A 12,610-nucleotide genomic window follows, 5' to 3' on the forward strand; every position below is an offset into this window, starting at 1 on the left:
TGTAAGCCCTATGAGAGAAGGGGTCTTTCCTGCCTCGTTTGCCGTTTAATCCTCAGGGCAAACTGGGATTCGAAAGGAAGTAGTCTGGCTCCAAAATCCGCGCTTTCAACCAGCGCATTACATTGCTATTTAGTGACTAAAGCAGAGGAAGGGCTTCTGCACACACATGGAAACAAGAGGGCAAGAAAATATATCGTAGTCGGGGAAACCAGCAGGTGGAAAACATCCGGACCCAAGCGTATTGTGCCTCTGTGACCTTTCTCTCCGGAAGCGCTTGCAGCTCTCCAGCTCGAGTGCGCACGCGCGGCCGCCGGGGTCGCTCCGGGCCGCGAGCGGAGAGGGGATTTAAGGAAAGGTTCCGCCTCCGGGGCCGAAAGGCGCCTGCGCCGACCGGGCTCCCTTCTAGACGCTCTTTCTCGCTTCCTCCCTCCCTCGCCTGCGCGCGCCGGGTGGGCGTGGGAGGAGGCGGGGAACTGGGGAGGGGAGCGAGGGGGCGGGTGTCTCGGGAGGGAAGGAGCGAACCGGAGAGCGTCGTCCTGAGAGGAGTGAAGGCGGCAAAATGGCGGACCGCTTCTCCCGCTTCAACGAGGATCGAGACTTTCAGGTAAACACGGGCGTCGCCGAGAATCCGGGAAGGCGCTGGCAGAGCCAGGACGTCCTTACCCCCCGCTCCTAGCTCTTTTCCTTCCAAGCTCTGCTCCGGCTTACGAACCGGCTTGCTCTTCTCCCGCCTCCAATTCCTCCAGGGGCCTCCCAGCTTGAGGCGAGGCCGCATCTCCTCTCACCTCATATTCTCGTACCTGTTAAACTCAGGCCGCCGGGTCTGCGGCTAAGGCCTGCTTGGGCGGCTTTCGGAAGCCTGGTTGGGCCGCAGACGGGACTGTGCTCCGCTCGGATGCGCCGGGCCTGTGAAGGCGCTGGGCGGGCTCCCGGGGGAAAAGAGGGATGGGTTGGGAGGGCTTCGGGCCGGTGTTACCGAGACCAGGGCTTCCGAACCCCAGGGTTTTGCTCGCAGGGCTCTTCTTGGGGTCGTCCTTCTTCTAGCCTCAGTATGATAAATCCCTTTCATTGTCTGTCTTTTCATTTCCTCACGGGGAAAAAAAAGGTCCTTTAGTTATCAGACGCCTTCTGGGTTGGTCAGACATTGAGATTTCCCTAGGCGTAAATGTTGCTGTTGTTATAAGGCCGTTCGTCTTGCTCGGAAAAGAATAAGTTCTAGGTCTGTGGTCGATGTAAGCTTAGCCCCAAATTCTACCTCGAAAGATTTTTAAGAAGCGTAATGATAAGGGACTTCCTTAGCGTGTGGTGACTAGCGCCAGAAGCTCCTTTTTTCTTTCTTTCGTTGCAAATGCTGTATGGAAAAACGTCCTTGTGATGGCAGGTATTATCGAGGGAAAAACAAAGGCCAAATTAGAATAACTGATCTTTCATTTGTTTAAAATACCTTCCTGTTGAGCATTGTTACCGCAGAAATCTCGGCGACTAAAAGGGGTTTAGTAGAGATTGGCTGTTTCTGGGGTAAAATACATCCTCAGAGTCTCAAAGAAACCACTGCATTACTACCGCATATCCTGGCAACAGCAATTTGGGTCAGGGGATGAACATCAGAACTCAAGTTTTTATCCCGCTGCAGATCTTCCTCTGAGTAACATGGGGTACTCTGGATATGTTTCAGAAGGCAGTTTGAAGGGTTTGAATTCTCCGAGATGATGGGGTCGGTAAATAAACAGGTAAAGCAGTTAAACAACAAGAGTCTAGTGCATCGAACGCTTGTTGAAGTTTTGCAGCAGTAAGGGATCTGGGGGCTGTTGGAGAGCCTGTGATCATGCGCCTGCTGTAAAGCTGCAGCACAATACAGGATCTCAGGGTGTTTAAGAATATAATGCAGGTGCAGGGAAGTTGAAGCAGTTTCTATATAGCCATCTGATCCCTGAGAGAATTTTTATTTGTTTGTTTATTTATTTATTTATTTATGTAAGCGAGCACCACAAGATGTGAGTAGGCTGCAAGAGGTGTAGGCTTTTATTGGTAATTTTTAAAGAGACATGTTACTAAAATCCTCAAGTGCTTTTCAGAGGAGAGAATTTCAAGGTGACCTAATAAAACTGAAAATAAATAATATGGACAATTAAGTTTTGAGGGAAGATGGCTGTCAACCACAGAATTTCAGCAGACCTGAACAGGATTTGCAGGGCCTTGAAAGAATTTGAAAACTGGATAGCAGATTGTGAATGTTGTCACCTGAAAAAATTGAGAGAGCCTCTACCTTTTAAAGTAAGGTGACTCTCTTCTGATGCTTTAGTTGGATTTATCTAAAACCTGATTGGGAGTCCTTTGAAGATAGTACATATATTTTAAGTTTACTTCCTGCTTGTATGTTGGAATAACCAACTCCTGCAGTATTGGGTCAGCCAGGAAAATGTTTTCTAAAATTCAAATCTCCTAATATTATGGGTAAAATAGGGTATTGGGAACAAAAACCTTTTAGGCAATGATAAGATGTTGAAACTTTTGTAAATTTTTGTACTAACATTTCTAAAGAGCATCCATTTAAAAATAGTCAACTATAGTAAATAAAAAAATAAAAATACTTAAAGTAGTATTTTTTTGGATGTTTTAATAAAAGGAAAAATATTGATTTTCATTAATTATGTCCTTCAATTTAAAGTTATTAGAGAGGAAATGTAATAGCATGCTCCTGTATATAGTATATCTGAAACATTTTAAGGTTGGGTTATTAAAATTAAATGTGGCCTCCTTTTAAGGTTTTGAGTGATAAACGAAGTGAAGCCATTGAATACACTTGAAAACAAATCCAAAGTAGGTTTCCAAACAGTGCATGGATCCTGTTGCTTTAAGCAGATCTTTTTACAGCCCTAGACATTTTTCTGTGCATCTTCTCTGGTAAGTTCCAGATGCCTGTCATTTTCTTTGCCTTTAATTTGGCAAGATGGTTAAGAATTACAAAATTTCACTCTTTGCCAGTTTACCATCACTTGCAAATTTTGGATATTTTGTGGTATCTTGAACTTAGTATTGATTCAGAGGTGGATTCACTTATTTGTGAACACCTGAAGTTTCATTGTGTAATATAGTGAGGAGCTTAATTAATGGTGGTATGCCACCTAAAGCACTGAAAAATATAAGGAGTAGTCTTTATCAGGGACATACATTTAAGCATTTTTTTAATTTTTTTTTTTTTTTCTAAGATTTGTTTATTTGAGAGAGTGAGGGAGAGAGGAGGAGCCAGGGGAAGGGGAGAAGCAGACTCCCCACTGAGCAGGGAGCCCCATGCGGGGCTCAGTCCCAGGACCCTGGGATCATGACCTGAGCCGACGGCAGACATTTAACGGCTGAGCCATCCATGCGCCCCCATTGAAGCATTTTCAGTAACTTCATTTTAATAATAAACAGGCACTATTCTACATGCTTTATATGTATCATCTCATAGTCTTCACAGTAACCCTATGAGGTAGGTACTATTAACATAGCTCATTTTCAAATGAGGCAGCTGAGGCACAGAGAGTTAAATACTTGGCCAAGTACATACAGCTGGTAGATGACAGCACCTAGATTCACACCCTGGCTCTTAAGACTCTTGAACCTATGCTCATGACCATTATCTCTACTGGCAATTACATATTTTATGTAACTGTAATTGAGTCATCAAATACGGAGGATAAACTTATAGATTACAAAGAATAAGGGAGCTTCTAGAGAGGTTATACAATTAGTTTTTACTCTGTTCCCTTTTGTCCAGAACTGTTTCTTGTTGGTCTGCCAAGGACTTATAAGGAGACTTCTGATGGTGATGAGTTACACTATCATAGAGGGTATATTGTTAACTGTCAGTTTAGTTTAGACATTCTTTTGTGTGGTCTTTTTAAGTGGTTTTTTATCTTTGGAAATCTTTGTGATTTAGGCTGATGTATTTATTTTTTAAAAATGTTTTAAATTTTGACTGTTGCTTTAAGAATCTGACCTCAATTTCTGAATGAGACACCGCTTCTGCCTACGTTTAGGCATATCTGTTCACGGATTGAAATGTTACACAAACTAATAGAAAATACATAGTATAAGATGTAGATGTATTCAATACTTTGAATTACAGGTTCCCTAAAGAAAGTTTTGTTTGTACAGAGATGTACAGCCATAAGGTGTTAAGATATACTGCTCAATGTTTAGTGGTTGTGCAGCTGTTAATGGTGATGCTGTTGAATACTATGAGGAAATACGTTCTTCAATTTGTGTTCCTGCAGCGGACTGGTGATTTGAAGTAGCCTTTCATTCTTGTTCTGAATGTGTTTTGCATTAAATTTTTAATAAAAAAGAGCTATGATAATAGATCAATGAGTAATAAAATGAGAGAAACAAATGTCTTAAAGTTCATAATAAAAATAAAATTACCCAAGGGTTTTCTATAATCTATGTAAGTAATCATAATGCCAAATAGTAATAAGTCATGTATTACTTTTGTGTAGTATGTTTGTAGGTTTTCTGGTGTTTCATATAGGATACCAGGATGTGACCTTCACATAATTCTTAGTTGAGACCATTCAGTGAGAAGGTTACAGTTTTAAAATACTTAGATCACAGAAGCATGTTCTTATATTTTCCGTGTGGTATCTTGTAATAAAGTTGGCATTCTAATGCAGACTTGCTGGAGATGACACATGGGCAAATGTTCTAATCTCTGTTTCCAGGGTCTCCCATCATCTGGAAGAGATGACCTAATTGTGAAAATCAATGTGCGCTTTGCTTGGGATACTGAAACTTTTGCAAAATCATTACTACTCCCTTTCCCATACATATTATGATAGGTAGAAAGGGTTAGAACCAAGGCTGTACCGATCTCAAAATACTGATGATAAATTGGCATGTTTATTAATAAATGCAAAATTATTCGTTAATATATTTTCAGGTGTTCAAGAGTTAACGTGTAAGGTCAGCATAAGGGAATGTACTCTGGTGGGTATTTGAAGGATAAAGGTATATTCAGGGTAAAGGGTACTGGAAAAGGGACATTTCAAGGAATAACATCACAGAGGAAGACAGAAGTTGCATTGGAGGGAGAATGTGGTTGGCAAGAATTGTGATCACAGGGTTTCATGTGACAGTATGCTTATTTGTTTTCAAAGTAGGCATTGAGACCAAGAAGAAACAGATCTAGACAGATACATTATTAGGCTGATTATTTACAGGGCTGTTCTGCTATCAGCATTATAGAAAAAGAAGCGTCCCTGTTGTATTCGTTCCATTTTTTTCTGTATGTATCACACAATTCCCATTAGAGTACTACAGAGAGATTTCTTTTTTTCACCTTTCCTTAGGTTTTTATGATAAATTATATAACCAGAACTAAAATTTGTGACTTAAAAAAAATTTAGGCACATATATTAGCTGTACTGATTATGCTGCTTCATAGCTGAGATATATTTCCATATAATTTCCATCTATTTGGGTACATGATAAAATGAAAAAGGACAGTGTTTTCTTGTGGCCAAGATGACCATTTTCTGGGGTACCTGGCTGGCTCAGTCAGTGCAGCATGCAGTTCAATCTCAGGGTCATGAGTTCGAGCCCCACATTGGGGCTCCACAGAGTTTGATTTAAAAAAAAAAAAAAGATTATCATTTTCTGAAAAGGAATGGGAGTTCATGAGATCTTGAATTATGGATTTGAAACCCATGTAGAAATTTCATCTTTTTTTCTTGTGACTAATCAGTTTCTAATATTTTATTAATGAAAATGGGTTCCAGCTTGAGGTAGACATCCAGTTCTTGAATTCTATTAAAATTCCTTCCCTGAAACAGCTTGGTACTTTTGCTTATATGTCTGGCATTAAATCTCTTTTCATTTTAGCATTGCTATTTAGCATTAAGTGAGAGCTGACTCATGGTTAATTACCAAAGGAATTACAAATGACGACCATAAATACTGAAAGAAGTCATTGATTTGATACTGCAGTGAATACCAGAAGATGTTGTAATGATTTTCCAGTTAGAAAAAGTGAATTGTCCATTTAACTGTGGAAATCTATCTGAATGTACTTAATGCATTGTATTAGTCAATACAAAAATTTAAATATAGGCGGCTGAAAGAATATACTGTATTGTCATGCTTATACTAAGTGATTTCTTTAGGATTTAACAAATGCATTGAATATGTTATACGTAATATAGGAATTTATGGAAGAAAAAGTAGCCAAAGTTGCTTTGGCATTGTACATAGGTTAATAGCACATAATATTTTAGTGCCATAGATAGTAAGAATTTAAAGTTAGGGCCAAAATAGTAGTTTCCTGTTACTTAATTTTTATTTTTGCCAACAGTGTTGAGGTAAGATAAATTTTGAGTTGTGTATCATTCAAACAAGCAGAAGGTGTCTTTGTAATATTAATTTGGTCTCGTCTCATTAGGTTTCAATTATTTGTTATCCTTCTCACTCTGACAGTTGATTTCAAGGAGGAATTTCAGTTTATCTCTCTGTTTTATGGAATCGAAATACAAAACAGCTCCTCAGATTTGGTTATAATAGAAAAAAATCATTGATCATGTTTTGTGACTGATATTTTAAATAATCATCGTTGGAAAAGTTAGTACTTTTATCTTACGGTTCAGGTAATATTTTCCAGTGTTGATGAGGGAGGAGTATCTACTTTTTACCCTTTTGTAGATAGTACTGATCAAAAATCAAGAAATTTGTTACTGTGCAAGAAGCTAAAGCTGATGCTTGTGGATTGTATGCTGCAGTATCAGTAATTTTCCTTATTGCTATGAGTAAAGCTATAAGTAAAATTATGAGGTATCTTAAAAGAAGGAATAAAATGGTTAAAAATTTAATTGGTTTAATAACTGCTTTAGGGTGTCTGCACAAGAGATACCAAGGGGTATATTTACCTTCAGCATACTTTCTAGTATCTAAACCTATTTTTTAAAAGGTTTTTAAAATAATATTTGAATAGTGGTTGTACAGAGAAGTATGTGTATGTTTGTAGAGGAAACTCCTGGAGGTTGCTTTTGTTCTAGATTGAGCGATAACAAAAGTAACAGTAGTATTTAACTTATTACTTTTAAAATCGGCAGGATTATCAGATGAATAGTATAGTCAGTAAATACAAAATTCAAAGTAAATGAGAGAACTTTTAAAGTGGAATGGTTGGGCATGCCTTTATGAAGAAATTAGCATTTAAGCTGGATCTTGAAAGCTAGGATTGCATCTTTTTTTTTTTTTTTAACGTATTTATTCATCAGAGAGAGTGTGAGAGCGTGGGTGAGTGAGAGCAGGAGCAGGGGCTAGAGGCAGAGGGAGAAGCAGACTCCTTGCTGAGCAGGGAGCCAGATGTGGGGTTCAGTCCCGGGACCCTGAGATCATGACCTGAGCCGAAGGCAGACACTTAACCAACTGAGCCACCCAGGTACCCCGATAGGATTGCATCTTTGCAAGAAAAAGAATGGGAGGCATTCAGTTGGAGAAAATAGCCAGGGCAAAAGTATAGAAGTGGAACAAGCACAATTGTTTTTTTCTTTTTGAACAAGGATTAAACCATTGAGCATAGGGAAGGAGTGAAAGCTAAGGCTACAACAGTAAGTTTTATTTAATACTCTAAGCAGGAATGTTCTAGCTATTTTTAAATTTATTTTTATTTATTTATTTTTAAATATTTTATTTTTATTTTTTAAATTAAAAAAAAAAAGATTTATTTATTTATTTGACAGAGAGAGACAGCCAGCGAGAGAGGGAACACAAGCAGGGGGAGTGGGAGAGGAAGAAGCAGGCTCTTAGCAGAGGAGCCTGATGTGGGGCTCGATCCCAGAAAGCCGGGATCATGCCCTGAGCCGAAGGCAGACGCTTAACAACTGCGCCACCCAAGCGCCCCTATTTTTAAAGATTTTATTGATTTGACAGAGCGAGCTAGCACAAGCAGGGGGAGAGGGAGAGGGAGAGGCAGACTCCCTGCTGAGCAGGGAGTCTGAGGATGCGGGCTCCTCCCAGGACCCTGAGATCATGACCTGAGCCGAACACAGATGCTTAACCAACTGAGCCACCCCAGTGCCCTTGTCCTAGCTATTTAAGGTGTTTATTTTATTTTTTAAAGATTTATTTATTTGACAGAAAGACATTGAGAGAGGGAATACAAGCAGGGGGAGTGGGAGAGGAAGAAGCAGGCCTCTCGCGGAGCAGGGAGCCTGACACAGGCTGATCCCAGGACTCTGGATTCCTGACCTGAGCTGAAGGCAGATGCTTAACCACTGAGCGACCCAGGTGCTCCATATTTAAGGTGTTTAAACAGGGGATAGACATCAAAATAGTTTTTCTTATTGGGAGATTAATTTAGATGCACTTGTGTTAGATGTGCTATACATACAGTTAAAGCTGTGATAACCAGTCCCCATTAACCAGAGTTAATGTGAGTGGGGGCAAGAGAGGGATTATAATAATGGACTGTGATTGTAAGCTTGATGGGGAGATAAGTAAGGACTTCTGGGGTGGAGGGAAAAGTTAGATCAATGGATTGTAGGCTCCGATGGGGTTTAAGAATTGTTGGAGCAGGGGCGCCTGGGTGGCTCAGTCGTTACGCTTCTGCCTTCAGCTCAGGGTGTGATCCCAGAGTCTCAGGATCGAGCCCCATATCAGGCTCCTCCACTGGGAGCCTGCTTCTTCCTCTCCCACTCCCCCTGCTTGTGTTCCCTCTCTCTCTCTGGCTATCTCTCTCTCTGTCAAGTAAATAAATAAAATCTTAAAAAAAAAAAAAATTGTTGGAGTGATGGGAGGTGGGTGGGGGATGGGGAAAATATAAAAAAGATTAAGAGTATACTTATTATGATGAGCACTGAGTAATGTGTAGACTTGTTGAATCATTGTATTGTACACCTGAAACTAATATAACATTGTTAATTACACTTCAATTAAAAACAAAAGAATTATTGGAGTGAAGGTACTAGAGGGAATCCGCTGTTATGGTTGGTAGAGCACAGTGCTTGAAACAGAGATTATGGAAGAGATGAGATTATTGGTAATGACAGTGATAGTGAAATGGCTAAAGTAGAGTAGAGGACAAGATCATAGGAAAGGAAGTTAGGGAGGGAACTAAGACATCAGGGTGTTGTAAAATCATCTAACCTGGATTTAAGAATGGTAATATTGTATAGTTGTATACTGTCGTGGTTTAGTAAGTACACTTAGATACATTCTTGTCTAACTCTTCAGAAACTCAGTGAGGTTAGATAGATTAGGTAGGAACTGTTTTAGAGATGATGAAACTGAGGCCCAGATAAATTATTTTGCCTAATTCAGAGCAGGGTTTTGAACTTTATCTTCTGATTTGTGTGTGTGTTTGTGTGTGTATGTGTAGTGTTCTTTTTGCTGTGGTATGTAGATTGGCCTCTTTTTGAGGAGGTAAGTGTTACTGTTCTCTACAGTATGCAAAGCACTCTTGCCCTTTAATACATGGCAGCATTTTCTACAGTTAACTAACTGGTAGTAAATGGTTGGTATGTTTATCATTAAATATTACATATTTTTTCTGGTAACATTTTGGTGTTATAAACTTAGTTATGACTTTTTTTTTTTTTAAAGATTTTATTTATTTATTTGACAGAGAGAGACAGCCAGCAAGAGAGGGAACACAAGCAGGGGGAGTGGGAGAGGAAGAAGCAGGCTCATAGCAGAGCAGGAAGCCCAATGCGGGGCTCGATCCCAGGACCCTGGGATCAGGCCCTGAGCTGAAGGCAGACGCTTAACGACTGAGCCACCCAGGCACCCCACTTAGTTATGACTTCTTGCTGGCCTTTTCACTTTGTGTAGGTTTACCAGACAGTTCCATATCCCGAACATTTATTGAGTGCCCATATATTAGCAGGCATCATAAAGGATAAGCAAGATAAAATCAGTCCATTTTGTTCATTTGTTTCAGTAAAAAAGTAGATGGGAGAAGAGAATGTACTTCTGGATATTGTCAACTTAGGTTACTATAAACTTGCCCTCGACTATTGCAGCGTCAGAAGTTGACTGCTGTGATAACTAGTGATGATACTATCAGCTACTGTTTGTTGGGTACATATTACATTCCAGGCCCTGTGCCAGGATATTTTGGAGATATTTATCTAATCCACGTAACTTCTAAACCAGGTGGTGGTATCCCTCTTTTTACAGGCAAGAAAAGTGAGGATCAGAGAGGATCAGAGGCCACACAGAAAACTCAAATTTGAATCTTGAACACTCCTAAGATAGGACTTTTCCTGTTGTTCCTGATTTTCTTAAGTATCAAGTATTCTTAAGTATTCAAACTTACTAACTTGACTTTTAAAACTCCTGAGCATCTGGGGGCACCTGGGTGGTTCAGTCAATTAAGTGTCAGCTCAGGTCATGATCCCAGGATCCTGGGATTGAGCCAGGGGTCCTGGTATTGAGCCCGGGGTCCTGGGATTGAGCCCTGTGTCCTGGGCCCCTCCCCCCTGCTCAAACGAGCTCTTTCTCAAATAAAGAAATAAAATTGTAAAAAAAAAAAAAGACTCCCAAGCATCTGGATGGGGCACCTGGCTAGCTCAGTTAATGGAGTATGTGACTCTTGATCTCAAGGTTATGAGTTCAAGCCCCATGCTGGGTATAGAGATTACTTAAGAATAAAATCTTTTTTTTTTTTTTTAAGATTTTATTTATTTATTTGACAGAGATAGAGACAGCCAGCGAGAGAGGGAACACAAGCAGGGGGAGTGGGAGAGGAAGAAGCAGGCTCATAGTGGAGGAGCCTGATATGGGGCTCCATCCCATAACGCCGGGATCACGCCCTGAGCAGAAGGCAGACGCTTAACCGCTGTGCCACCCAGGAGCCCCACTTAAGAATAAAATCTTAAAAAAAAAAAAAAAAGACTTGGGCATCTGGTGCCATTTTAACAGGTGTATCTCTTTTCTTTTCCCTTCATTGTCCTGCCATCCTTCAGTTTTCTTTTGTTACCTGGACATGCTAGGCTCTTCTATTATTTTTTTTAAATTAATTTTTTTAAAGATTTTATTTGTCAGAGAGACAGAGGGAGAGAGCACAAGCAGGAAGAGTGCCAGTCAGAGGGAGAAGCAGGCTCCCCACTGAGCAAGGAGCCCAATGTGGGTCTCGATCCCAGGACCCTAGGATCAGGCCCTGAGCTGAAGGCAGATGGCTTAACCGACTGAGACACCCAGGCGTCCCTAATATTTTGTTTTGTTTTAAAGATTTTACTTACTTGAGAGAGAGAGAGAGAGAGAGAGAGAGAGAGAATGAGCAGGGGGAGGGGCAGAGGAAGAAGCAGACTCCCCACTGAGCAGGGAGCCAGAGTGGGGCTTGATCCCAGGACCCTGAGATCATGATCTGAACTGAAAGCAGACGCTTAACTGACTGAGCCACCCAGGTGCCTCACTAGGCTCTTTTATTATTCTTGTTTTTGCATATGTTCTTACTTTTCTGGAATTCCTACTACTATACTTTTATATTCTTCAGTATAAAAGTTTTGGTGTCACCTCTGACATCTTCCTAGGTTGAATTAGTTACTTCATTTTCTGTGCTCCCACAGCACTTTGGTCATATTTCAGTAATAGCACTTTTGCTGGTAATAGTAGTAGCTAACAGTATAGAGTGCTTATTATTACTCTGTTGTGTGCACCATTATTTCATGTAATCTCCCAGTAAGGCAGGTTCTTTTATCCCCATTTTACAGTGAAAAACTTACCCAGATCACATAGCTAGCAAGTTGAAGAGGTAGCTTTCGGGTAGTTTGGACCAGTCTCAGCCTTTAAACACTGTGTTTTTACCTCTCTTACTGTATCCTTCCTTATAATTTATCTCCTCATACTGGACTTAGAACTCCTTGAATGTGGAGTCTTTGTTTGAATCATTTTTCTAGCATCGAGCCAGGGTCTGGCACCTAGAAGTTGCTCAGATATTTGAATTAACAGTTAAGTAAAGTCAAGTATGTAAGGAGAGGCTTAGTAGAGGCTGGGAAGAATGTAGATTGGGGGACTCGGCTTCCTGCTGTACTGTGGATTATCTAGGTTGAACTGTTACTTTCTGTGATAATCCTGTAAAGCCAGTTGAGGGATATTTCAGATATGGAGTCTGTATTATGGCCAGTTATAATTTTACTTTATTATATATTGTATATAATTACAGCAGTTTTTAGTTGTGTTTCCTTTTGTGTGAAATGTTGTACATACACTTGTTTTCCTGTGAACTAGTGCAGAAGTTTATTCAGACTTCTGAATAGAGATCTATACCAGCCAGTGGTAAAAGAAATACATTACTATGGGTTTCAGATTAATTCTTTTTTTTTTTAAGATTTTATTTATTTAGAGAGCGAGCAAGCAGAGCGAGGGGCAAAGGTAGAGGGAGAGAGAGAATCCCAAGCAGATTCCACACTCACTGACCACAGAGCTTGATGTGGGGTTCAGTCTCACAACCTTGAAATCAAGAGTTGGATGCTTAACCAACTGAGCCACCCAGGCGCCCCCAGACAAATTCTTTAACTGTTGTTTTCCTGTCTTTCTGAATGCCTCAGGAATTGTTTGCTGTATTTTCATGCATTTCTGAAAAAGGTTGATTTTTTTCCTATGGGGTTTTTTAAAGTTGCTAATTTTTCAG

The 12,610-nt window shown here is 40.3% G+C and overlaps 1 protein-coding gene across 1 annotated transcript in view; it reads left to right on the forward strand.

Moving 5' to 3' along the window:
• Positions 1-318: 318 nt before the first annotated feature.
• The window catches only part of GPATCH8 (G-patch domain containing 8), a 107,987-nt gene continuing 95,695 nt past the window's right edge, over positions 319-12,610 (forward strand). The window contains exon 1 of the mRNA XM_026512658.4: positions 319-604. Within this exon, the coding sequence (XP_026368443.2) occupies positions 560-604 (45 nt within the window). The 5' untranslated portion in view covers positions 319-559. The remainder of the gene's footprint in view (positions 605-12,610) is intronic.

This window comes from Ursus arctos, unplaced genomic scaffold (assembly GCF_023065955.2).
Source record: "Ursus arctos isolate Adak ecotype North America unplaced genomic scaffold, UrsArc2.0 scaffold_24, whole genome shotgun sequence".
In the NCBI taxonomy this organism is placed as follows: domain Eukaryota; kingdom Metazoa; phylum Chordata; class Mammalia; order Carnivora; family Ursidae; genus Ursus; species Ursus arctos.